The sequence below is a fragment of the Theropithecus gelada genome, chromosome 8 (assembly GCF_003255815.1).
Source record: "Theropithecus gelada isolate Dixy chromosome 8, Tgel_1.0, whole genome shotgun sequence".
In the NCBI taxonomy this organism is placed as follows: domain Eukaryota; kingdom Metazoa; phylum Chordata; class Mammalia; order Primates; family Cercopithecidae; genus Theropithecus; species Theropithecus gelada.
Window position 1 is genome coordinate 16,346,515 of NC_037676.1, and position 27,077 is coordinate 16,373,591.

The following is a 27,077-nucleotide window of genomic DNA, read 5'->3' on the forward strand; positions in this document are numbered from 1 at the left end:
CAGACCGGGCACAGAGGCTCACGTCTGTAGTCCCAGCACTTTGGGAGGCTAATGAGGGTGGATTACCTGAGGTCAGGAGTTCGAGACCAGCCTGACCAACATGGTGAAACCTTGTCTGTGCTAAAAATACAAAATTAGACGGGCATGGTGGCACATGCCTGTATCCCGAGCTACTCAGGAGGCTGAGGCAGGAGAATCGCTTGACCCAGAAAGCAGAGACTGCAGTGAGCCAAGATCGTGCCACTGCACTCTAGCCTGGGCAAGAAGAGCAAAAGTCCGTGTCAAAAAAAAAAAAGATAAAAGAAAAAAGAAAATCAAATATAATATTCTAACAGCAAGGATTTTTACTCATGCTTTTTATCATTTGACATGAAAATATAAGCCTAACCATACACTATGTATAAATGACTTGGTTCTGTATGTGGGGCCTAGACTGGGGATCTAATAAAACAAGTGAATTTTTCTTGGTAGCTAGGTCCTGGCATGGCTCAGCCTTTTTAAATCCATTTCTCGTTCTCCAATATCCCTCCACCCGATCCTGACCGCCGGCAAGAAGGACTTCTGCAATCCTCACTTCAGTTAAAGCCTATTGGGTTAGGGTCACAGTAATAAGCAAAGACGGTTCAATTCTGTCATTTGACTATCAATGAAATCATTACAGTGTAGCAGTTTACTGTATAACAAGAAATAAGATTTTAATAGTGCAAGGTGATTTAATCAGAATTCTGGGAAATGTGACTCAACCACCTTGACACAGGGGTCACGGGAAGGGGGGTAGGTCTATGTTTCAATGTCATCTCAGAAACTGCTCATATCTGTGCTGGGTTCTATTTTTGTTCCATAAAGCTAGCCAAGTGAACTATGTTTTAAGAGGGCATGCAGTTTCAACTTCATATCATTCACTGCTAACAATCATTCAAAAATCTACAAAATGAACATAAAGGAAAATAAATCTCTCATTTGTCATTGAACACTGCTGAACACCTCACATGAACTGCTTATCTGAAATAAGGTGAAGAAATATTGATTCTTTTCATCCAGATTGGTAGAGTGTAAATAATGCTTGAGTTAAATATTACCATGTTTCCCATGTACAAAAAGCACAAAAGATAAGCTAACTATCCAACAGTCAAGACTTAATGAACACTGTCACAAACATTATTTACACAAGAATGTATGTTATGCCTCTTCTTCCTACTCTTCTGATAAGTATGAGTCTTTCTCAAGATTCCCTTCTCAATGTCGTTTTAGGACACAAAATCTCCTTCAATGTTTTAGTTAACAGAAGATCAGAATAATTATATTTGATTAGTCCTCAAATTTAAATACTAATTTTCTTCTGCATGAAGCTTAAGATACAATTTACTTATAAGGTACACATTTCTGCATTTAAAAGAATAAGGTCATTTAATGGTTTAAAAACCTCTTCCAATACGTCTTACCTGAAAGACTGATCTGTTCCTAGTCTGTTCTTCCCTTTAGCTGTGTTCACACTGTATCCTACCAATAAAACTTCTAGGTTAGAATCAGGGCAAAATGTGTGGTTTTTCTTACTTTTATTCATGTAACTAATGTGTATAAAAGAATACTCTTTTTTCTTTTTAGACAGAGTCTCACTCTGTCACCCAGGCTGGAGGGCAGTGGTGTGATCTCGGCTCATTGCAACCTCCGCCTCCCTGGCTCAAGTGATTCTCCTGCCTCAGTCTCCCACGTAGCTGGGATATAGGCGTGCCCGCCACCATACCGGCTACTTTTGTATTTTTAATAGAGATGGGGTTTCACCACGTTAGCCAAGCTGGTCTCAAACTCCTGACCTCAGGTGATCCACTTGTCTTGGCCTCCCAAATTGCTGGGATTAGAAGTGTGAGGTACTGAGCCAGGCCCAAGAACATTTTTTTTTTTTTTTTGAGAGGGTCTCACTCTGTTGGCCAGGCTGGAAGGCAGTGGTGTGATTTCGGCTCACTGCAACCTCCGCCTCCTGGGTTCAAGCAATTCTCCTGCCTTGGCCTCCCCAGTGGCTGGGATTACAGGCACCTGCGACCACATCCAGCTAATTTTTTGTATTAGTAGTAAAGATGGGGTTTCGTCATGTTGGCTACGGTAGTCTAGAACTCCTGACCTCAAGTGATCCGCCCAGCTTGGCCTCCCAAAGTGCTGGGATTACAGGCATGAGCCACCGTGCCCAGCCCCGAGAATATACTTAATTTAGATATGGGTCTGCTAGCAAGGCTTAAATGTAGTTCATTTTAAAATAAATGAACATACTCTTCAGTATGGAGCTTAAAGTCTAAGGAAAATCTACGAGCTTGTCAAGCCTCCCTTTCCACTCCACACAACCTCACTGAAATGTGAAATCAGTGCAATTTCAGGGCAAACTCCGCTCCCAGGAGGTGCGGCCTCCTTGCAACCCTTTGCCCTTCCCAGCTAGTCCGAGAAACTCAGGACCTGTACTTCATCTTCTTTCACTGCTCAAAAGATTCTAATCAACGCCACTCCAAAAGTAAACATGTTTCCTCACGAGAAACTTGAAGTGACCTTAAGATTATCTTTACTTAATTTTACAATTTCAAAATTAAAGTTTCTAGGTTAGAATGAAAAAATGCAACTAGTGTGCAGACAAGAACATTCTTAATTTAGACAGGGGCCTGCTAGCAAGATTTAAATGCAGTTTACCTTTGAATAAATACAATTTTATTACTTTACAATATACAGCTTGAAGTCTAAGCTTTAATGAACCAAGTTATTTTGTAATCAAGATTTATATGCAAATACGTACTTCTGAAGTACTTGAAAGCTATTTACTTAAGGGAAGCACTTCCAAGTTCGACCTTGTTTACACTCTAAATTTGTTCAGAAAACCCACCCTTTCTTCCTTGATTGTGCAACATTTATATATCAGGGCAATCACCAGTTGCCAATCTGCTTATAATGTATGAAAATGAAGTTTTATCCTGTGTATCCACATGGCAAAGAGCCCCCAAATTTGTCATCTCCAAAATGGAAGTCTTTTTTTACCATCTAAGGCCGAGTGAACATGAAAAAGTCATGCATTAATGTCATCATGGAAAACTGCCCCAGATCCAAGAGTAATTTCAAAGATTACTGAGGGATTTTCTCTAAGAAAACAAATAAATAACCATCATCAGGGCAATCATCTACAGAACTTGGTTTAGAAATAAATTTTGAGGCCAGACTTTTAGGCCGGACACAGTGGCTCACACTCGTAATCCCAGCACTTTGGGAGGCTGAGGTAGGCAATCACCTGAGGTCAGGAGTTCGAGACCAGCTTGGCCAACATGGTGAAACTGTCTCTACTAAAAATACAAAAATTAGCCAGGCATGGTGGCGCACACATGTAATCCCAGCTACTCAGGAGGCTGAGGCAGGAGAATCGCTTGAACCTGGGAGGTGGGGGTTGCAGTGAGCCGAGATCACACCACTGCACTCCAACCTGGGTGACAGAGTGAGACTCCATCTCAATTAAAAAAAAAAAAAAAAAAAGAAATTTTTAGGTTGGGGGCAGTGGCTCATGCCTATAATCCTAGCACTACGGGAGGCTGAAGTGGGAGGATTTGCTTGAGCCCAGCAATTCAAATCCAGCGTGGGCAACATGACGAAATTTTGTCTCTACAAAAAAATACAAAAATTAGCCAGGCATGATGGCACATACCTGTAGTCCCAGATGCTCAGGAGGCAGAGGTGGGAGGATCACTTGAGCCTGGGATGTGAAGGCTGCAGTAAGCTATGATCATATTGTATTCCAGTCTAGGTGACAGAGCAATATTCTGCCTCAAAAAATAAAATGAAATAAAATAAAATAATAAAATAAAATAAGACGGGTGGATCACGAGGTCAGGAGATCGAGACCATCCTGGCTAACATGGTGAAACCCCGTCTCTACTAAAAAAAAAATACAAAAAGCTAGCTGGGCGAGATGGCGGGCGCCTGTAGTCCCAGCTACTTGGGAGGCTGAGGCAGGAGACTGGCATAAACCCGGGAGGCGGAGCTTGCAGTGAGCTGAGATCCGGCCACTGCACTCCAGCCTGGGGGACAGAGTGAGACTCCCTCTCCAAAGAAAAAAAAAAAAAAGAAGATATTACAAGTCAAACTCAACTCCTGGTTATACTGGACCATCCTAAACCAGGTATAGAGACTTCCTGGTCAGAGTAGGCTTTTTGGGGCCAGATTTCAAGCTAGCTGAGTTCATACCATCCCATCTAGTCCTTCATTTCCTGCGGGGTGGGATCACTCATCCTCCTTCTCAAGAGGCCACAGTCACCACTGTACCCCGCTGCTAAGTGGTCGCCTCCCTCCGGGGCCTGCCTTCCTCCAGAGAAAGTCTGAGGCCATTTTTAAGTGCCCCTAAGCACACAGACGCTGAACTCCAATTTCATCCTTATGGCTCACATACGGTCCTATTGCTTACTCTTACGCTGTAAGCTTGGGGAATAAAAGGGACTCAGGCTCTGACGGAGAACACACTTCTTTCAGTGAGGCCTTTCAGGGTGTATTTAAGCTTTCACGACACAGAGAAAGAACTCAACTTTGAGAAATCAGGAAGTTGTGTTCCCCCCCCCCCTTCAAATAAATAGTTTGCTGAGTAGCAGTATTGGAAATTAATCCAGGAAATTTTTTAACTACACATACAGGACATTTGTCTGGACATCAACACAAGACTCATCATCAACAAGTCCGTATGAAACCATAATAATGACTATAAAAAGAAGAATCTGGCAAAATGATACTACAAATAGATTACTGAAAACAAATGGAGTGTGAGCCTACTTCGTATAATCACAGAGTAACAGATCTGAAAACATTCAATCTTTGGGATTTAAAACTTTCTGCTCTGATTTCAAAGGATGCTGTTCCTAATAGTATACACCAAGCCCAATGGTTTCTCATCAACAAATGCAATTAGTTTTGCAACAGTCTCTACTCCAAGATATCGAAGTTCTTGTAATGAATTTCAAAAGATTCTAATTCAGAATTTAGGGAAATTTTTTTTTTTGAGACGGAGTTTTGACCTGTCACCCAGGCTGGAGTGCACTGGACTGATTTTGGCTCACTGCACCCTCCGCCTCCCAGGTTCAAGCAATTCTCCTGCCTCAGCCTTCCAAGTAGCTGAGATTACAGGTGCACACCACCACACCCAGTTAAGTTTTTCTCTCTTTAGTAGAGACGGGGTTTCACCATGTTGCCCAGGCTGATCTCGAACCCCTGACCTTGTGATCCACCCGCCTCAGCCTCCCAAAGTGCTGGGATTAGAGGTGTAAGCCACCGCACCCGGCTGGAAATGTTTTTTTTAAATCTTTAAATTTTTTTTAAAACCAGTCACACATAGTTCTGAAGCTAAGATTTAGAAGTGTTAAAAATTCTGTTTTGAGAAAGTCAACACATTTATCAACATTAAAGAAACTTGTGTATGTCAAAAACACTGTAAATATATAAAGCAAAGATAAAAAGGGAAAAGTATCTGCAATATGAATGGCAAAGATTTACTATCAATCCATAAAAGGTTCTTATGAGTTAATGGAAAAAAACTAATATCCCAGGAGAAAAATCTGGCACTATGTTAAATTTCAAAATGGAAAACAACTAGATTTCTTTGGTGTTCAAATCATCTGTAATCAAACAAAGTTCGAATATAGAGAAAGCACTGTTCACCTATAAAACTGGGAAGTTTTTTTTTTTTTTCCTTTTAAGGATGATTCTCCATGATGACAAGAATATGGTAACACCAGTATTCTCAGAGTGCTGGTGGGAACATAATTTGGTTAAACATTTTTTGGAAAGCAAGTGATCAATATGTATGAGATCTTTCAACTAACAACTGTATTTCAAAGGCTCTAAGGATATTAACTTTGCACATAAAGTTTTGAGAAGGTATTTGTTGCAAAAGTATATTTAGTAATAGTAAGTGGAAATAAATGAAAAACAGTTTGATACATCTATGTAATGTAATATTAAGTAACCACTAAGATTTTGGAAGATTTAATGATATGGAAAATTTTTCATGATATATTAAAGCAGCAAAAAACCTAGCATGCAATAGGATATTTAGGTAAACTATATAACTGTAGAAAAATATTTTCTATATATTAACAAGTATTTTCTGAAATATTAACTGTGATTATATTTGATGAAATTGCTTAACTCACTTTTCTCAATCTACCTATTTTTATACAGCAAGCATGGATTACTTTTGAAATCAAAACAAACAGGGTTAACAGACCAGGGCTATTAAGTAACAGGCTTTTTAAATGCTTGAGTCTAATAACTGCAGGTTAGTTTCCAAAAATCATAAGATATTTATCTAGAATTTTATAACCCTATTATACTCCAAAATGTAACCTTGACTTATTGACATATAATTAAAAGGTTTTGTTCCAAGCATGATTCTCTACCAAGCAGATCTACCAAGAACTATTTTCTCTTCATAAACCTGATTTTAAAAAGAATAGGTGAAAAAAGTTGGTGCAAGCTACATAAATAACAACATATTACTTTAAACTAAATTCCACTTCTAAGGATTTTAGTTTTGGTTTTAAGGATAAGCATGTAGTTCTAATGTTTTCTTTGTATAGCTTTCTTAATGGAATATACTGCCTAAGAAGAAAAAATCTGTAACAGCACTTTCTACACTGTAAAGCACTGTACTAACACGACATCATCCTTTTAATTTAAATTGTCCATTTCCTGCCCTAATCATCTCTGAAAAAGAAATCTGTCTACAGAATTGCAAGTATGTTTATGCAATTTCTTTTAAAGTTATCCATGCACTGTTATCTTCTATATAGCCTCCTTAAAGAGGCCACTGTTTCCCAGGAAGCAATGACTCTCTTTTTTAATCCCCTCCCCTCCTGCATTCCCTCCCTTCCTCCTGAAATCCACTCGTAACCCCCCCCCCCACTCCCACCCTCCAGCCCCAGTGCTGTGATTTAGTGATGATTGGCTTCCAATCACCTGCACCTGGTAAAACTTGAAAGCTTTCACCCACCGTTTTGCCTAAGACTTTGGTTTCATTGAAACAAACAAAACACATTGGATTTCCTTAGAACACTATTTCAAATAAACAGTCTTTAACAGAGTATGTGTAACTACGCAGGCTAAATGAAGAATTAACCTCTTCCTTCCTAGGCCCAAATCACTCTAAGTCAAAATCAACAATTTGGTAGAAAGGAGTACGTCTCCAAAAAAGAAAAAGGTTCGTCAGTAAACACCTAAGTCTACTAAGTACTACAGAGTAGTCAATAAGGTCACCTTAATTAAGAGTGGATTTTTCTAGAGCGTGAAAAGTGCAAATGAGCTGCAGAAAGTAGCGAGGCGCGGCGAGGGGTCTTGGGACCTGCAGCAACCCCATTCCACCCGCTTTCTAGGCCCCGCTTGCTTCCGCTGAGAAGGGACCCAGCGAGAAGGCTGGGACCGCCGGGCCCGGGTGGGCGGCGTAAGGAGTCCACTGTCAAGCTCCTCGGTCACTTTCAAGGTGACAGCAACGAGATCCGCATCCGTCCCTTCCGCAGGCTCCGCGCTGGCCCACGTGAGACCCGCCTCCGCTCCCACCCCTTTCCCCCCTCCCCGCCCCAGCTTCAGCCCCCAAGCTCCCGGAACGCCCCCTCCCCTCCCCGGGGACCGGTCCCCTCTCCACCCCGGCCGCGGGGCAGCGGGAACAGTCCCCAGCCCGCACTTACCCGCAGCTCCTTCAAGCGCTCCGGGAGCAGAGACGCAGCGGCGGGGAACGCGGGCGCCCTTTGGACCCCTGGCGGGGTCGCCGCGGACCCGCCCCAGAGGTCTCGGGGGCGGCGTCTGCACCTGGGGGCGCGCGGCGCGACACCACCCCAGCCCTGCGGCGGCTACCAGGAGGGACTCGGAGCCCCGGCCTCCCCGCCTCCCCGCCTCCCCGCCTCCGGGGCCGCCAGGGGGTGGAACAGGGCGGGGAGTTCGGGAAACTTGTAAATAGCCGAACTCGGGCCTCCCGCCCCAACCCGCGGCGGCTCCCTCCGAAGGCTCCCCTCCAGTGGCTCGCGGCGGGAGACCAAGGCCAGCCGCCGCCCCAGGGAGCGGCCGTCCGGGGAACCTGAATGACGTGCGAGGCCGTACCTTGGGGCGCTGGCCTCCGCTCGGCCGCTCCAGCCCTCCGCTCGCGCTCCCGGGTCCCAGTCCCGACGCTCCGCGCGCTCCCGGGCTAAGTGCGGACGCGCCCCACGCCCCGCGGCGCCAGGCCGGGACAGCGCTGCACCTGTTGCCACGTGCGACGCGGGGCGCCGCGGCTGCCACTGCCGCCTGCGCACCTGGCTGCACGGCGCGTCCCGGGACCACACTCGTCCCCGCAGGAGCCCAGGGCTCCGCCGCACCCAGCGCTGGGGCCCAGGCCGGGCCGGGGTAGGTGGGGGGATCTGCCTCCTGCTTCCCTCTGGCCACCTGCAGGCCGAGGGGCCTCGCACCGCGGGGCAGATAGAAGGTGGGACGGTTGCAGAATTATTAGGGCGGAGACTTGCAAGGAAGGAGTCGTGATTGTGTCTTAGAAGGGCTGATTCGCAGTCTGTATTATCTTCATGCTTCTAGCAAGTTTACTAGCAGGTGTGTAATAAAGGTTAAAGAAAGGAGCTTCCCAGCTGTTAGAGCTTCAGATACAACGTGGAAAGGAGTCTAGAACCCCAGGGAGAGAAACTAGGCCCGACCCACTTTTCTCTAAACACAAACATAGTCCTCGCTCTTTGCTAAACTGAGCGAATTTCATCCACAGCTGTCTTTTAGACCCGTGAAATATTTTCTTCTATAAAACATATTTTTAATAGAAAACTTGTCCGAAGATGCTATTCTGCCTGTGAGAGATGTAACGTTACTGAACCATGAAATGTCAGACAACCTGAGAACAAATTTTTAATATTTCTTCTTAGTTACCTGGATTGTGGTTTGCTAAAAGCTTTTAAAGAGAAGTGAACGTTTTTGGAGAATAAACCTAAGGACGCTGTATTTCACAGTTTTCTATACCATGAATATTAGAATAACTGACAGATGTCTTGCCGTTGATAGTTGTAAAGCCTTTTCACATGTACAATGATCCATTCTTTCCTGACTACAAAACCCAGGGGTATAAAGGTCAGATTATCTCCATTATTCTAATGAGGAATTGAAGCTCAGAAAGGTCAAGTGACTAGCGTAAGGTCACACAGCCAGTGAGGGCAAGTGCAAACCCAGCAAGCCTAACTCCTAATCTCCTTCTTTAATTCCATTACATAACGACGCTTCTCACTTGCTTTTGAAATCCCTGTTGTGAAGATAGATGCAACTGCCTGTAATCCCAGCACTTTGGGAGGCCGAGGCGGGTGGATCACGAGGTCAGGAGATCGAGACCACGGTGAAACCCCGTCTCTACTAAAAATACAAAAAATTTAGCCGGGCGTGGTGGTGGGCGCCTGTAGTCCCAGCTACTCGGGAGGCTGAGGCAGGAGAATGGCGTGAACCCGGGACGCGGAGCTTGCAGTGAGCCGAGATTGCACCACTGCACTCCAGCCTGGGCAACAGAGCGAGACTCCGTCTCAAAAAAAAAAAAAAAAAAGATAGATGCAACTAACATGATCCCCGTTGTTAGGAAAGGCATGGGATTAATTTTAAATAAATATAGTATTAAACACCACCAGATGATTCTCCCTATGAAAAAGCACACAGAAACAAAACAAAACGCTGACATAGTTTCTGCAAGTCACGAGGCAATTAGGCTAATTAGCAGCAAGCCTCCATCCCTAAGCAGAATACTTCTCGTGTTAAACATATCATTTAATCTTTGTAACCCTGATGTGACCTAGATGATTTGGTCTAAACCCCGCAATCCTATTGTGTGGCTTAGTTATATCTATAAATATAGAACCAGTTTTACTTCATTTTTGTATCAGATGGTTTGAAGGGGGAAAAAGACTATCCTCTGCTAAGTAATTAGAGCCACTTTTGCAGGCACTGGGGAATCTGAAACTTAACTTCTAATTGTCTCCACGTAAAAACAGAAGTTAACTTCTAGGGACATCTTCAGGGACTCCTCAAGGCAAATATTCATGAAATGGGGCCTATTGGCTTTTCTTTTCATCTTGGTTCTGGGCATGTTGCCATATTCCTGATCTCTGAACTCTGATGCTGACCTGCTACAGACTCCAGGAACAATATTAAGGATAAAATAATAACTCACATAACTTTGTGGCCCTTTATCCTAAAAAAAAAAAAAAAAAAAAAAAAACCTCAATTTTTTTCCCTCCATGAGAAAATGCAAATTAAAACTATATTGAGAAACCATTTTTTCACTTATCAGATTGTCAAAGATTAGAAAGTTTGATAACTACAGTGTTAGTAAACATATAGACAAGCAGTCACAATGAAAATATTAATGTAAATTATAATGACGTCCATAGGGGTTAGGTCAGGATACCTAACAATATTGCAAATAAACATGTAAGAGTTCATCTTGGCCCTGCGTGGTAGCACGGTGACTCACACCTGCAATCCCAGCCCTTTGGGAGGCCGAGGCGGGCAGATCACCTGAGGTCAGGAGTTCGAGACCAGCCTGGCCAACATGGTGAAACCCCATCTCAACTAAAAGTACAAAAATTAGCCCAGCACGACAGCAGACGCCTGTAATCCCAGCTACTTGGGAGGCCGAGGCAGGAGAATCGCTTGAACCTAGGAAGCGGAGTTTGCAGTGAGCCGAGATTGTGACACTGCACTCCAGCGTGGGCAACACAGCGTGACTCTGTCTCAAAAAAAAAAAAAGAGTTTATCTTACAACGCACATGAGAAATGGTACGTATCTACAACCTTGTTTATTTCAGCGTTGTTTATAATAAAATATTTTTTTTAATACAAATATTCTTTAGTAAAGGACTGGTAAATCATGATACAGGCATAAAATGAAATCCTATGAAAGCTTTTAAAAAGAATGAGAAAGCTCTTTGTACTATTATGAGATGATCTTCAATATATATCATGTGCATTTTTTAACACAAAACAATTATCTAATAGTATGCTACAATTTCTACTAAAAAAGAGGCAATGATACACCCGTGTATGGATACTTATATAGATATGTTTGTATAAGCATGAAATAAGCATAAGCTTCCAGGCATGGTAGCTTGCACCTTTAATCCCAGCTTTTTGGGAAGTCTAAGGGGGACGATCACTTGAGCACAAGAGTTTGAGACCAGCCTGGACAACTTAGACCCTGTCTATAAAAAATACAAAAATTAGCTGGGCATGGTGGCATGTGCCTGTAGTCCCAGCTACTCTGGAGGCTGAGGTGGGAGGATGGCTTGAGTCCAAGAGGTTGAGGGTGCCATGAGCCATGATTGTGCCACTGCATTGCAATCTGGTGACAGAGCAACACCCTGTGTCAAAAGAAAACAAAACAAAAACCCATAAAATATCTGAAGAGATATACCAGAAGCAGATAGCATTAGTTGTGTCTTGAGATGGGAGTTGGATAAAGGGCAGCATTTGAAGAGAAACTTGTTAGTAAACACAGTTTTGTACTTTTTTTGGATTTCGAGCCATATAAATAACAGAACCCATTCTAATATTTTAAAATGTTTTCCCACATGAAGTTTTGCCATCAGGAATGACGAAAGTTTCTCTGTGAACGAATTTCACTTATAGATAAAATAAATGATTGGCCAGGCATGGTGGCTCACATCTGTAATTCCAGCACTTCGGGAGGCCGAGGCAGGCAGATCACCTGAGGTTGAAAGTTCAAGAGCAGCCTGACCAACGTGGAAAAACCCCGTCTCTACTGAAAATACAAAAATTAGCTGGGCGTGGTGGCGCATGCCTGTAATCCCAGCTACTGGGGAGACTGAGGCGGGAGAATCACTTGAACCTAGGAGGCGGAAGTTGCAGTGAGCCAAGATCTCGCCATTGCACTCCAGCCTGGGCAACAAGAGCGAAACTCTGTCTCAAAAAAAAAAAAAAAAAAAGTTCAATAGATGCTTTCGACCCTATTTCTTCTCTAGTTCGTCTAAAAAAGACAACTTTGGTACATAAAGCTCTAACACAAGTGTGGTGAAAACGATGAATTAGCAAATTCCTTACAATTTTATTAGCAGTGACATCTCCCTAGGGTAGAGCTTCCAGCTAACTTTCCCAAAGTTGCATTCAATCAGAAATGAAAAAAGTATTCCAGGCCTTAATTCTCAAGGGGAACTCCACTGGAGTCCCTGGAGCCTTTGTTCCCAATCCAGGTCCCTTTTCTTGTTATTTATGTTTCCTTATACCACCACCTCATTGAGAAGGGAGTTGAACGTCTTTAAAAGACAGGAACAGTACATTTTAAAAATAAATACTTCAAAGTGTAGGTATTTTTAGTGTAAAATGGGATTCCCGGAAAAGCACACAGGTAACAGTAAACATAGTATTGAGCAACAAATTAAAACACTGAGCTTGCTAACCACTTACTAACTGTCATTTTCAAAAGAGGCTGATAGTTTCTCAAAGGAAGAAAAGCTTTTCCTAGCACTGAATTTTAAGAAAAATTTTTGTCGCTCATTTTCAATTCAAGACTACAAAATGGAAAATGACAGTATACTATTAAAATACCATAAGGAACTTCATGTGGCTATTTTTCATGGTGACTAGAAGTTTTTTTCTTCTTTTTTTCTTTTTTTTTTTTTAATAGAGACGGGGTCTCACTATGTTGCCTGTCCTGGTCTTGAACTCCTGGGCTCAAGCAGTTCTCCAGACTTCGCCTCCCAAAGTACTGGGATTACAGGCGTGAGCCACACTGTGCCTGGCCAAAAAAACAAAAGCATTGTAATAAAACTCAACTTGAGGAAGTTACTCACCCAGACAGGGACCAGTCTTAAAACAGCATAATGAGATCAAGGATTGGCTGTAAATAGAAGTGTGGAAAGACAGCAGCTTCTTCGGATAAACTTCTGAAAGTCAAATATGCTCCCAGTAAAACGTGGACATCTCCACAAATCCCTTGGTGCAGAGGTAAACACAGTTGCTTTATACAACATTCCAGAAATTTTCTTGTGAGCACTCATTAGATAGGTGCTGAAGCATTGTAAGAAGTTGCGGTAATCTCTGGCAAAGTCCCTGAATGCTGGAATTTTGTGATACTGTCGATGACCTTTTCTTTGTTTTTGTGAAGAGAATATGTATGTTACACATAGTCATATGATTTTTGTTGTTGTTTTGAGACAGAGTTTCGCTCTTGTTGCCCAGACTGAAGGGCAATGGCACGATCTCGGCTCACCACAACCTCCACCTCACAGGTTCAAACAGTTCTCCTGCCTCAGCCTCCCAAGTAACTGGGACTACAGGCATGCGACACCAAGCCCAGCTATTTTGTATTTTTAGTAGAGATGGGGTTTCTCCATGTTGGTCAGGCTGGTCTCGAACTCCCAACCTCAGGTGATCCACTCACCTCAGCCTCCCAAAGTGCTGGGATTACAGGCATGAGCCGCCGTGCCCGGCCTATGACTTTTAATTCTTCTCTCCAAAGATGGTGAGACATGTGTGGTAAGATCCCAAACTGACCAGTTATAACAGTGGCTGCATAACAAAAAAGTGAGAACGTGAGAGCAGCGAATGGTCCTGATTTATTTACCAGTAACTCCCAGGTTCTTGATTATCTGTTTTTTCTCTCAGTGGACTTAAAGACCCATCTGGACTCTCCTCATTTTTTCTTTTCTTTTCTTTCTTTCTTTCTTTTCTTTTTTTTTTTTTTTTTGGAGACGGTGTCTAGCTCTGTCGCCCATGCTGGAGTGCAGTGACATGATCTCGGCTCACTGCAACCTCTCCCTCCCAGGTTCAAGGAATTCTCCTGCCTCAGCCTGTCAAGTAGCTGGGATTACAGGCGCCTGCCACTATGCCCAGCTAATTTTTGTATTTTTAGTAGAGATGGAGTTTCACTGTGTTGGCCAGGCTGGTCTTGAACTCCTGACCTCATGATGCACCTGCCTCGGCCTCCCAAAGTGCTGGGATTACAAGCGTGAGCCACTGTGCCTGGCCTCCTTTTTTATTTTCTTATTTTTGAGACAGGATCTCGCTCTGTCATCCAAGCTGGAGTACAGAGGTGCCATGATGGCTCAACCGCAGCCTCGACCTCCTGGGCTCAATTGATTCTCCCAAATAGCAGGGAATGCAGTCATGTGCCACCATGCCCACCTCCTTTTTGTATTTTTTTATAGAGATGGGATTTCACCATGTTGCTCAGGCTGGTGTCAAACTTCTTAGCTCAAATTATCTGCCCACCTCGGCCTTCCAAGGTGCTGGGATTACAGGCATGAGCCACTCTGCCTGGCCCTGGACTCTCTTCTTAATGTTCCAGAAGGTGACTCACAGAGTAGAAATGTTCTTAGGCGGCCGGGCGCAGTGGCTCACATCTGTCATCCGAGCACTTTGGGAGGCCGAGGCGGGCGGATCATGAGGTCAGGAGATCGGGACCATCCTGGCTACGGTGAAACCCCGTCTCTACTAAATACACAAAAAATTAGCCGAGCGTGGTGGAGGGCGCCTGTAGTCCCAGCTACTCGGGAGGCTGAGGCAGGAGAATTACGTGAACCCGGGAGGCGGAGCTTGCAGTGAGCCGAGATCGCACCACTGCACTGCAGCCTGGGCGACAGAGCGAGACTCTGTCTCAAAAAACAAACAAACAAAAAAAGGTTCTTATGGCAAAGTCTGAAGATTTTTAAGTATCTCAGAAAAGGAGTTTTTTGTTGCAAGTTCAAAGCAGTAGAAAAAATGAAGAAATATAGCTTCCTCTTATCAAAATGACCTGCAGAAGTTTGAAAAACTCTTCCATCTCCCCATACCATGGACGGCATCTTCAACAGTCCTATTCCATTTTTAGACTCTGTAGAAGGAACAGTTCTTATAACATGATGCCAAAATTATTTTAGTTCACACACAAACAAGTTGTCCTGTAATTCTGCTGTGGGCCTCCACATATTAGGAAGAAATTAAGAAAAATATAGTACCACCAGTTTGTTATGCAACCACTTCGAAAATGTTTACTTTGCTTAAAATGTCATGGCTAAAGAAACTACTCGTCTGCATAATCCACTCTGGACAGTGATTCATAACTGTGTGACATTTGGGCTTGGTCAGGCTTTACTCCAATCAGATTGAGTCTTTCCTTAAAAAGGGGATATATTTTCAATTTCAAAGTATTTACTGCTTCATGACAAATATTAATAACAAGTCTGTGCCTTCGAGGCCTCATACCTTTGAGACTACCACAGTCTACTTAGCATTTTTTTTTTTTTTAGACCTTTTAAATTTGCTTTTAATTTATGCCCCTGGCCTTGTTCTCTTGACCAAATAAAAGCCCTAAGAGAGCTTCCACTCCCAGCAGACTTCCAGTTGACTCTGTTCCCCCTTGGGCCCTGTTGATTGTTCAGTGATCACCTAAAAAGAGTGCAAAGAGTCAGGAAGCCTAGTGAGTTCAGTCTTTCTGTGCTGACACCAGGCCACATCCAGACCTGATGTACTAACTGATCTCCAGTTCATTCCTTTTGCGATTTTTGGCCTTGATTCATAGTTCCTGATTCACGATTGACTCTGAAATCCTCTCCATTTGCAAGTGGGATGCAGTCAAGCAGACCAAAGCGCTCCATGTTCTAACAAATGTTTGCAAATCATAAGAATGTAGGAAGAGAACCATAAACTAAATGAACAACAGGCATTAGCCCTCATGCTGTCACATAAGCATTCCTCAAAATATAATCATGCTTCTAAACATGGGCTGGCAATTCAGGAAAGGGCCACTGAAAATATTATCCTCATTATTTTCTCTGTATCGTAAACATAGACTAACTATGCCTAAACCACATTGCAGTGTGCCAACATTGTAAATTAATACCTGATTGGTTACCTAAAAGTAAGACAATCTTACTTTTAGGCTTCTAGAACACTGAGAAATCCAGGATGGAAACTTAACACTACCAAAGATTGATCTATTTTGGGTAAGTATACTTGTGATCTCTTTTTAAGTACTGTATTAGTCCATTTTCACACTGCTACAAAGAACTGCCTGAGACTGGGTACTTTATAAAGGAAAGAGGTTTAATTGACTCAGAGTTCTGCATGGCTGGGGAGGCCTCAGGAAACTTACAGTTATGGCAGAAGGCAAAGGAGAAGCAAGTACCTTCTTTACAAGGCAGCAGAAAAGACAGCACAGGGGAAACTGCCACTTTTTAGCTATCAGATCTTGTGAGAGCTCCCTCACTGTCACACAAGCAGCATGGGGGAAACCACCGCCATGACCCAGTCACCTCCCACTGTCCCCTCCTCAACAAGTGGGAATGACAATTCAAGATGGAATTTGGGTGGGGGCACAGAGCCAAACCATATCAAGTACCTACAAAATTATGGTGAATCTTCACTAATTTGCAAACTGATTATCTGCAAATCTTAAATAGAGACTAAAACACAAACATATCATTACCCCTCCAGAACGGAGGACATAAATTGGAGTTAGAAGACTTAGCTTTGACACCTAGATATGTTTTCATTGATTTGACCTTACTTGATCTCAGTTTCTCTTTTGTAGAATTAGTTCTTTAGATCAGAGGTCCCCAACCCCAGGACTGCAGACTGCCACTGGTCTTTGGCCTGTCAGGCACCCGGCCACACAGCAGGAGGTGAGCAGCATCAAGCAAGCATTAGCACCTGAGTTCCACCTCTAGTCAGATCAATAGTGGCATTAGATTCTCATAGGAGTGTGAACTGTATTGTGGACTGCACATACAAGGAATCTAGGTTACATGCTCCTTATGAAAATCTAACTAATGCATGATGATCTGAGCTGAAACAGTTTAGGCCAAAACCATCTCTCCCACACCCCATTTTGTGTTCCAAGACAAAAGATTATTCAAGGTTACTATGAACACCTTTATGTGGACAAAGTAGAAAATCTAGAGGAGATGGATAAATTCCTGGAAATATACAACCCTCCTATATTAAACCAGAAATAAAAAGAAATCAGAAACTGAACAGAACAATAACAAGTAGTGAGGCTGAAACAGTAATAAGAAGAATTGCCAAGAAAAAATAATCTAGGACCAGATGGATTCACAGCTGCATTCTATCAGACATTCAGAGAAGAAATGGTACCAATACTATTGAAGTTATTCCAAAAGAGAGAAAGAGAAAACCCTCCCGAAATCATTCTATAAAACCAGTATTACCCTAATACCAAACCCAGGAAAGGACATAACAAAAAAAACTATAGTCTAATATCCCTGATGAACATAGATGCAAAAATCCTCAACAAAAGGATTCCCAATAAAATACTGGCTAACCAAATCCAATACCGTATCAAAAAGATAATATACCATGATCAAGTTGATTTCATACCAGGAACACAGGGATGGTTTACCATACACAGGTCAATAAATGTGATACACCACATATGGTTGTCTTATGAAAGTTTTTGTCAAGTAGATGCCTCAGGAGGTGCTCATGGAAACAATATTCCCTGAATTTGTACACAGTGATTACATTTTGTATGCTGCCTTTATCTTGGAAAGCTACTGACTCACATATTGTTTCATTGAATATCTTAAATATGTTACTCCATTTTTCTTCTATCTAAATCATTGCTCTTAAAAAATTTGATGGCAAATCTGATTTTTTTTTTTCCTTTATAAGTGGATTTTTTTGCCTGGAAGCCCAAAATAATTTTTTCCCTTTAAAATGAGTAATTTTGGTGGGAAGATCACTTGAGCTCAGGAGGTCAAGGCTGCAGTGAGCTGTGATCATACCACTGCACTTCAGCCTGGGGGTCAGAGAGAGACACTGTCTTGAAAAATATTTGTTTTAACTAGTAATTTCATTTTATTATGTTTTGGTGTTACTGGTCCTGGGTCAGTTTTTCCAGGTATATAGTATAACCTTTCACTATGTAGCTGCAAATACATATATTGTTAATTTGAAGAAAATGTTCTTGATTATAGTTTCTTGGTAGCCCTTCTGTGCCTTGCTTTGGTTTTTCTTCTTGAGAAACTCTTGTTAAACATATTTTTGTGTATCTTTTTTGCCTGTCTCTAAGTTTGTTTCTTTCTCTCAAGCCCTTTTTATTACTTTCCTTCAATTAAAAAAATTTTTTTTCTCTTTCATGTTCTCTTAAGGTATTCTCTGTGTTTATTTATTCTTCCATTACTTTCAATGTAGTTTTTTTGTTTGTTTGTTTGTTTGTTTTAAGAGATGGGGTCTCGCTTGTTGCTCAGGCTGGCCTTAAACTATTGGATTCTTGAACTACTGGGTTCAAAGGATCCTCCTGCCTCAGCCTCTCAAAGTGCCTGGGATTACAGGCATGAGCCGCTGTGCCCAGCCTAGTCTCGGTTTTTGACTATTGTTTCTACATCTTTTTCCTAAGTATATCATGTCATTTCTGCTATTTCCCAATTCTCATTTTTCTTGTTTTTTCATGTCTTGATTTCTTTAATGTATTTTAGCATATGTTGAAATAATAAGTAATGGTTTGCATCTGTTCTGTAGGTATGTCTTTTTAGCATCTTTGGCATTGTCTATAGGGATGTTTTTCAATTTCTTCTCTTTTTTCCTGACAGTAATTTTGTATGAGATTTAATCTTGGTGTTTTTTTTTCTCATTTAAAAAATATGAAATAATTTTCTTAAACTTTCAGGAGGAATTAGCATTTGGGAAAGCATTTCCAATTTCACAAGCTGATCGCTCTCTTTTTTGTTGTATTTGTGCAGTGTTTAAAACTATCGGGGCTTAGTTAGTTTGTTTATTTATTTATTTATTTTTGAGACGGAGTCTCGCTCTGTCGCCCAGGCTGGAGTGCAGTGGTGCCATCTCGGCTCACTGCAGCTCCACCTCCCAGGTTCACGCCATTCTCCTGCCTCAGCCTCCCGAGTATCTGGGACTACAGGCGCCCACCACTGCGCCCAGCTAATTTTTTGTATTTTTAGTAGAGACAGGGTTTCACCGTGTTAGCCAGGATGGTCTCAATCTCCTGACCTCATGATCTGCCCGCCTCGGCCTCCCAAAGTGCTGGGATTACAGGTGTGAGCCACTGCGCCTGGCGGTCGCGGCTTGTTTTCTGAGATGGTCAGGCTCTGTTTTCCTTCCTTGCTTTCATCTGGACCCCGTCTTTATGGGTCTCTATCGTCCCAGTTCCATACAATGACCATCCTTTCCCAAGAAGTTTCTTCTCTATGCAGTGCTTGTCCAGGAGTAGAAATTTGGGTGGTTAGTTTTGAACATTCACTGTGCCCCTCAGACACTTTGCATTGCCCTGACTTTGGAGTGTGCAAAACTTTTTCCAGTTTCAGCTGCTGTTCCCAAGTGGAACCTCCAAGCTTTCCAGCAACTGCCTGCTGGCTGTTTAGAGATTATCAGATTTATCAGTGTGTCATGACTTCACTCCACTTTCTATGATACAGTTGCTGATACCACCCAGCCCTTGTATCTGTCTGTGGCTTTCCTCAATTCCTTGTGTTCTAGGGTTCGTGGAGACACTTCATCACCTAATTTTGTTACAGATGTTGTCCGTGGGTTTTTTATTTTATCTTTTGTCCTTTGTCTATTTTTGCGGGAGAATCTTAGTTAAAAAACGATGACCCCCGCCCCCCCGATACAGGTGACCATTGTAGGGGTACAAGGAAAATTTCCCCTTTGTCCTCTGAAGATTTCCCCTTTGTCCTCTGAAGATCTTAAAAATCAACTCATAAAAAGACAGATTAATTGGAGTAAAGGTATATAAATTTTATTAATGTGTACATGAGACACTTTAGAATAAAGACCCAAAGATAGAAAATTATCGTTTTTTGTTTGTTTTTGTTTGACACAAGATCTCTGTGTCACCCAGGCTGGAGTGCAGTGGTGCAATCACAGCTCACTGCAGCCTCAACCTCCTGGACTCAAGGGATTTTCCTCCCTCAGCCTCCCAAGTAGCTGGGACCACAGGAATGAACCACCACACCCTGCTAATTATTTTGTTTTTAGTAGAGACTGGGTCTAGCTATGTTGTCCAGACTAGTCTCGAATTCCTGGGCTCAAAGGGTTCGCCCACCTCAGCCTCCTGAAGTGCTGGGATTATAGGCGTAAGTCCTCGAAACCAGCCTGGAAATTATTTTTATATTAGGTTTAATAAAGTATGGACAGCCATGTAGAAATATAACTGGGCACGATCCAATGTTAATAGACAAAGTAGGGAAACCCAGGAAGGCCTGGGTTAGATAGTAAGCTCAGATAGTAACGCCTATCGTATTAGTCTGTTCTCATGCTGCTAATAAAAACATACCCGAGACTGGGAAATTTGTAAAAAAAAGAGGTTTAATGGACTCACAGTTTCACATGGCTGGGGAGGCCTCACAATCATGGCAGAAGGCAAAAGAGAAGCAAAGGCATGTCTTACATCGCAGCAGTCAAGACAGGTTGTGCAGGGGGAACTCCCATTTATAAAACCATCAGATCTCGTGAGTTTTATTAACTGCTACAAAAATAGTATGGGAGAACTGCCCCCATGATTCAATTATCTCAACCTGGCCCCACCCTTGACACGTGGGGTTTATTACCAATCAAGGTGAGATGGGGTGAGGACACAGCCAGACCATATCAGCCCATCTCTCTATGTATTTTTTTCTTTTGCACATAGGGCAGGACCCTCTCTGGAATGGGGATCGTATGGCCTACAGTTAAATAAGGTAGCTCAGTTAATTTTTTTATGACCAGGTTTTAAACAGAAAGGTGCAGGGAAAATTAGAGTAATATTTTTAGGTTTTTATGGCTGGCTTTGGGGCAAAGAGGTTCTCATTTGTATGACCTGCCTTGGGGAAGAGGGATTCTAGTTTCTATGGCAAGCCTGAAGGAGGATGGGACCTTAGTCTTAGACAAGTGTTAGTCTTAGACAAGAAGACGGGAGAAAATTAGAAAAAGAAGTTTTGCTTCTAAGACTGTTTCTGAGGCCTTTATTTTGGGGGTGTGTTTTGAGTCCCAACACCATCAAATAGATCTTGGTAGCCACCAGCTATGTATGGTGAGTACTCCTCGACAGCACCAAGAATGAAATGCTCAAACAGGTTGGCAGAAGTCCCTGTGGATGCTAAGAGGGTGCCATAGAGAGGGAAAAAGAGCAGAAGGCAACCAGCTTTTATTTGAGATCTATGTGCCAGATATTTTGCTAGTAGCTTCCACATATTTTATTTGAATTGATTTAATCTAATAATCACCCCAATCTTCTGAAGTAGAATTTTTGGGTCTTCTTAATTCCTATGCTCATTCAACATGGAATTGTGAGAAACTTAATCACCCTGATGGAATAGGAATCGGTTAAAGTGCAACAGAGTCGAGGCACCTGAGTCAGCACTAATGAACCTCGTGAAGTCCTGTAGTGTCTGTCCAGACTACTGTAAAGATACTACCTGGGACTAGAATTTATAAAGGAAAGAGGTTTAATTGACTGACAGTTCTGCATGGCTGCAGAGGCCTCAGGAAACCTACAGTCATGGTGGAAAGGGAAGCAGGCATGTCTTACATGGTGGCAGGCAAGAGAGAAGTAAGTGCAACCGGGGGAAATGCCATCATATCTCATGAGAACTCATTGTCTTGAAAACAGCATGGAGGAAACCGCCTCCATGATCCAATCACCTACCACCGGGTTCTTCCCTCAACACCTGGGGATGACAATTCAAGATGAGATTTAGGTGGGGACACAAAGCCTAACCACGTTAATATGTATCATGGATTCAAAGATTTCTTGAGTAAAACTGTGAGATATTAAGATTAATTATGATAAAAGTAATACCAAACCTTGATTATGTACCATGCATGATTTTAGGCATTTTACACTTTACATGTATTAATTACTTAAATATTCGTAACAACTCTATTAGGTAGATATTATTATTGCATTCTTCTTCTTTTTGTTTTTTAAGAGGCAGGTCTTGCTATGTTGCCCAGGCTGCTGCTGGCCTCAAACCCCTGGACTCACGTGATCCTCCCACCTTGAGTAGCTGGGACTAAGAGTCATGGTGCCCAGCAGGTAGATATTATTATTATTATATTCATTTTGTAAGTGATGAAGTTGAAACCCAGTCTAGTTATAAATATGCCCAGTGTCATGAAGCTAATAAACAACAAGATTAGGATTGTAATCCAGGCCAGTCTGACCTCTGAACCACCAAATACACGGCCTTCTTATAACCCTGCTCTTTGGAGTTCTACATTTGATTTACTTTTGTGTTTCAACCCCAGATGTATAGTTCAAAAATAATATATAACCTTAAAAATAAAGATAATTTTTAATGAAAAGAACCAGAGTTAATTGCATAATCTGTTGTTAAAAAAAATCTCTTGGCCAGGTGTGGTGGCTCACGCTTGTAATTACAACACTTTGGAAGGCCAAGGCAGGCAGATCACAAGGTCAGGAAATCGAGACCTTCCTGGCCAACATGGTGAAACACCGTCTCTGCTAAAATACAAAAAATTAGCCGGGTGTGGTGGTGCACACCTGTAGTCCCAGCTACTCGGGAGTCTGAGGCAGGGGAGTTGCTTGAACCCGGGAAACAGAGGTTGCAGTAAGCCAAGATTGCACCACTGCACTCCAGCCTGGCAACAGAGCGAGACTCCGTCAAAAAAACAAGGGAAAAAAAAATCTCATAATGAAAAAATACAAGTCATAAACACTTGAGCCAATTTACTTAGAAAACAGAAACATACAGAGGGTACCCCTGCCACCACTATCACTAAACAGAGAATGTAGAAAGATTTAAGTGTGTTTTACATATTACATGGCTGCATACTTAAAATGTCAGCAGAATCAAACAAGAAACAGTTATACACAACTAGAAGACAGAATGTACCATATCAATAATACATTAAATACCTAGCAATAAAATTAACATGAAACAGATGTCTTTCTTAAAAAAATTGATTGAAGGCACAGACAAAGGTTTCCTGACAAAGACGCCAAAAGCAATTGCAACAAAAGCAAAAATAGACAAATGGTATCTAATTAAACTAAAGTGCTTCTACATAGCAAAAGAAACTTTCATCAGAGTGAACAGACAACCTACAGAATGGGAGAAAAAATTTGCCATCCATTCATCTGACAGAGGTCTAATATCCAGAGTCTACAAGGAATTTAAACAATTTACAAGAAAAAAATGAACAACCACATTAAAAAGTGGGCAAAGGATACGAACACACACTTCTCAGAAGACATACATGTGGCCAACAAACATAAGAAGAGAAAGCTCATCACACTGATTATTAGAGAAATGCAAATCAAAACCACAATGAGATACCATCTCACACCAGTCAGAACGGCTATTATTAAAAAGTCAAAAAAACAACAGATGCTGGAGAGGATGTGGAGGAATAGGAAAGCTTTTACACTGTTGGTGGGAGTGTAAATTAGTTCAACCATTGTGGAAGACAGTGTGATGATTCCTCAAAGACTTAAAGGCAGAAATACCGTTTGACTCTTCAATCCCATTATTGGGTATACACCCAAAGGAATAGAAGTTATTCTGTTATAAAGATACGTGCACGTGTAAAAATAAATAAAAAGATACATGCACATGTATGTTCACTGTGGCACTATTCACAACAGCAAAGACATAGAATCAACCTGGACGCCCATCAACAATAGACTGGATAAAGAAAATGTATATATACACCTTGGAGTACTATGCAGCCATAAAAAGGAATGAGATCATGTCCTTTGCAGGGACATGAATGGAGGTGGAAGCCATTATCCTCAGCAAACTAACACGGGAACAGAAAGCCCGTCACCACATGTTCTCACTTATAAGAGGGAGCTGAATCATGAGAACACATACACACATGGATGGGAGCAACACACACTGGGGCCTCTCGAAGACGGTGGGATGGTGGGAGAGAGAACATTAGGAAGAATAGCTAATGGATGCTGGGCTCAGTATCTAGGGGATGGGTTGATCTGTGCAGATCTGTGTAGCAAACCACCATGGCACAAGTTTACTTACATAACAAACCTGCACATCCTGCACAGGTATTCAGAACCTAAAAGTCGAAGAAAAATAAGTTGATTAAATTCTAATGAAAAAAAAAAGTTAAATATACCTAAAGAACTATGCTACGTTCTTTTTAAGAGAGATTAAATAAAGCATCAATTAAAAATGTTTAATATGGACTGGACGTGGTGGCTCACGCCTGTATTCCCAGCACTTTGGGAGGCCGAGGCGGGCGGATCACAAGGTCTGGAGTTCGAGACCAGCCAGGCCAACGTAGTGAAACCCCGTCTCTACTAAAAATACAAAAGTTAGCCGGGCATGGTGGCGCATGCCTGTAGTCTCAGCTACTCGGGAGGCTGAGGCAGGAGAATTGCTTGAACCTGGGAGGCAGAGGTTGTGGTGAGCCGAGATCACGGCACTGCACTCCAACCTGGGCAACAGAGTGAGACTCTGTCTCAAAAAAAAAAAAAAAAAAAGTTTAATACATAAATTTATTGCAGTTACAAATTCCTGTGAGAACCAATAGTGAAAAATAAATTGATGACATTATCAAAACATTTTCATTGTTAATAAGGGTAAACTCGGCAAACTTGGAAAACTGAACACACTGCAACAATGATCAAAATCATACGGTCTTGAGTTATCACAGTCTGAAAAAAGAATCCAACCTGTAGGGCAAGGGAAAACCACACAATAAATTGTCTTCCAAATAGTTGGCTAACAGGCTGGAGCAAAAATCATGTTAGATACGTAAATGCACGGAAACAAACAGTATAATAAATTCCAGCTGTATCAAAAAGTAAAAGCACTTTTTTAAAAGACGGAAGAGTGGTTTGTCTATCTCACATGCGAAAAAGAACATGCATTTTTATTTTCTTTTAAAGACAGTGTCTCCCTCTGTTGCCCAGGTTGGATTGCAGTGGTGCGATCATGGCTTACTGCAACCTCAATCTCCTGGGGTCAAGCAGTCCTCCCATCTCAGCCTCCCAAGTAGCTGTGACTACGGGCATGCGTCACCATGCCTGGCTAATTTTTTAATTGTTTGTGGAGACACAGTCTCACTATATTGCCCAACCTGGAGAACATACACTTCTAATCACTGCAGAAAACAAAGGTTGTTATCAGAAGCAGGGGGGATTAATAGAACATATTTAAATTTTTTAACATTCATCCAACAAAATAAAAATAAAAATGCTAGAAAGAAAACTTTCTAGTATAGGATAGATATGTTACAAATATAACCCGATAATAGCTTTCTTCCAAAATATATGAAAAAATACATGATGATGTAGTCAATAAACACTTTCCACTTGATGAATGGACAGTTTGCAGTTAAGAAAATTTAGACTACATCATTGTGTTTTTAAAAATCACAGTTTTATTAAAAAATGAAAATAAAGGTCAATTAAACTCAACTCACATGAAGACCCCCTTACAGATGCATTAAACTGGAAGACATTTTTTATTTTTTATTTTTTTATTATTTTTTTTGAGACGGAGTCTCACTCTATCGCCTAGGGTGGCGTGCAATGATGCAATCTTGGCTCACTGTGACCTCCGCCTCCCAGGTTCAAGCGATTCTCCTGCCTCAGCTTCATGAGTAGTTGGGATTACAGGCACCTGCCACCACACCCGGCCTATTTTTGTATTTTTAGTAGAGACGGGGTTTTACCATGTTGTCCAGGCTGGTCTCAAACTCCTGACCTCATGTGATCCACCTGTCTCGGCCTTTGAAAATGCTGGGATGACATGCTTGAGCCACCATGCCCGGCCTGGAAGACATTTTTTAACTTGTAAAACCCAACCTGGACAAGTCTTTGGGAGGAAGGCAGATGTATATTTTATATGTTAAAGGTAGAAATGTAAAATGGTTACATATTTCTGGGGGGTAATCTATAACATGCTCTTCGACCTATTACCCATTCCTTCCCCTGAGAAAGGAAAACTAACTTATAAAGCAATTTTCATGGCAGCCTTACCTATAACGGGAAAAATTAGCTTCAGTTGAAATGCCCAATAGTATTAAAATGTTTAAGTAAACCATGGTGTATTACCGTATACAAATTAAAATGACAAGTAAATGGAGGATGTAACACATAGGTATGTTTATGTGAAACAAGGTGAAGTAAACAACTTGAACCCATGATCACTTTATACAATTATATAGATACATATAAATGTAGGCCAGGTGCAGTGGCTCCCACCTGTAATCCCAGCACTTTGCGAGGCCAAGGCAGGTGAATTGCTTGAGTCCAGTAGTTCCAGACCAGCCTGAGCAACATGGTGAAACTCTGTCTCTACAAAAATGAAAAATAAAAAAATTTGCCAGGTGTGCTGGCACAAGCCTGTAGTCCCAGCTACTTGGGAGGCTGAGGCAGGATTGAGGCTGAGGCAGGATCATGGCTGAGCCATGATCACACCACTGCACTCCAGTCTGGGCTACTGAGTAAGACCCAGACATTTATATTTATTTTTCCTGGTTTGTCATATATATATATATGTAAATATATATATATGACAGCGTCTGTCTTAATAGCTTAGGCAATTTCTATTTACTAATTGCTTTAATTGGCTTCCAAATTCTGCTCCTTGCATCTCATGTCTACAACCCCATCCGTTTCTCTAGTGTGAAAAAAAAGGAAAAAACTGAAAATCTCAAGAGGATTCCAGGAAATCAAAACAATGAATTATTGAATAAAGAATTTGAAAGAGAAAATAGACGCATACTGAAAAAAGAATTTTGTTTAGTGAGATAGAAGTAATAATGAAGGCATGTTGATAACGGGGGAGGCTATATATATATATGAGGGGAGGGATATATTGGAAATCTCTGTATCTTCCTCTCAATCTTGCTGTGAACCTAAAACTGCTCTAAAAATATTTTGAAAAGGAATAATGATGTAGTAAACATGTTCTGTGATTTAAAAAGAGAGACTTTTCATAACCACCTCCCTCCCCCTCTACACACATAGAGTCATGTCTGTCTGCATTCCCTTACTCAATAATTTGTACAGACACAACCACTGGGCTCCAGTAATCCTAAAGTTTCTAGAAAATCAAGCACAGAAAAAAGTTAAAACCCTGAGGGAATAAAAGAATTCCTTTGCATCCATTGCATTTCTC

General features: G+C 41.8%; 2 protein-coding genes and 1 long non-coding RNA gene across 8 annotated transcripts in view; 1 reads left to right on the top strand and 2 right to left on the bottom strand.

Moving 5' to 3' along the window:
• MTUS1 (microtubule associated scaffold protein 1) overlaps window positions 1–8,219 on the bottom strand; it is a 159,093-nt gene extending 150,874 nt beyond the window's left edge. For 2 of the 6 annotated variants that reach the window (XM_025393349.1, XM_025393344.1), the window contains exon 1: window positions 7,264–7,650. The gene's annotated coding sequence lies outside the window, so the exon portion shown is untranslated. Of the gene's footprint in view, window positions 1–1,442; window positions 1,501–7,263; window positions 7,651–7,691; window positions 7,856–8,100 lie in introns of those variants that run through there. The other 4 variants (XM_025393348.1, XM_025393345.1, XM_025393346.1 and 1 more) reach the window with 3 other exon arrangements.
• On the bottom strand, window positions 7,854–14,813 carry LOC112629848. The gene is made up of 2 exons (XM_025393545.1): window positions 14,802–14,813; window positions 7,854–8,561 (listed from the first exon to the last, which is right to left on the bottom strand). Exons 1-2 carry the CDS (start codon window positions 14,811–14,813, stop codon window positions 7,854–7,856), a joined length of 720 nt encoding a protein of 239 aa, XP_025249330.1.
• A 1,345-nt stretch (window positions 14,814–16,158) lies between these two features.
• On the top strand, window positions 16,159–26,847 carry LOC112629759. The gene is made up of 2 exons (XR_003120750.1): window positions 16,159–16,631; window positions 26,581–26,847. It is a non-coding gene; the product is annotated as an uncharacterized LOC112629759 (long non-coding RNA).
• Window positions 26,848–27,077: the final 230 nt, after the last annotated feature.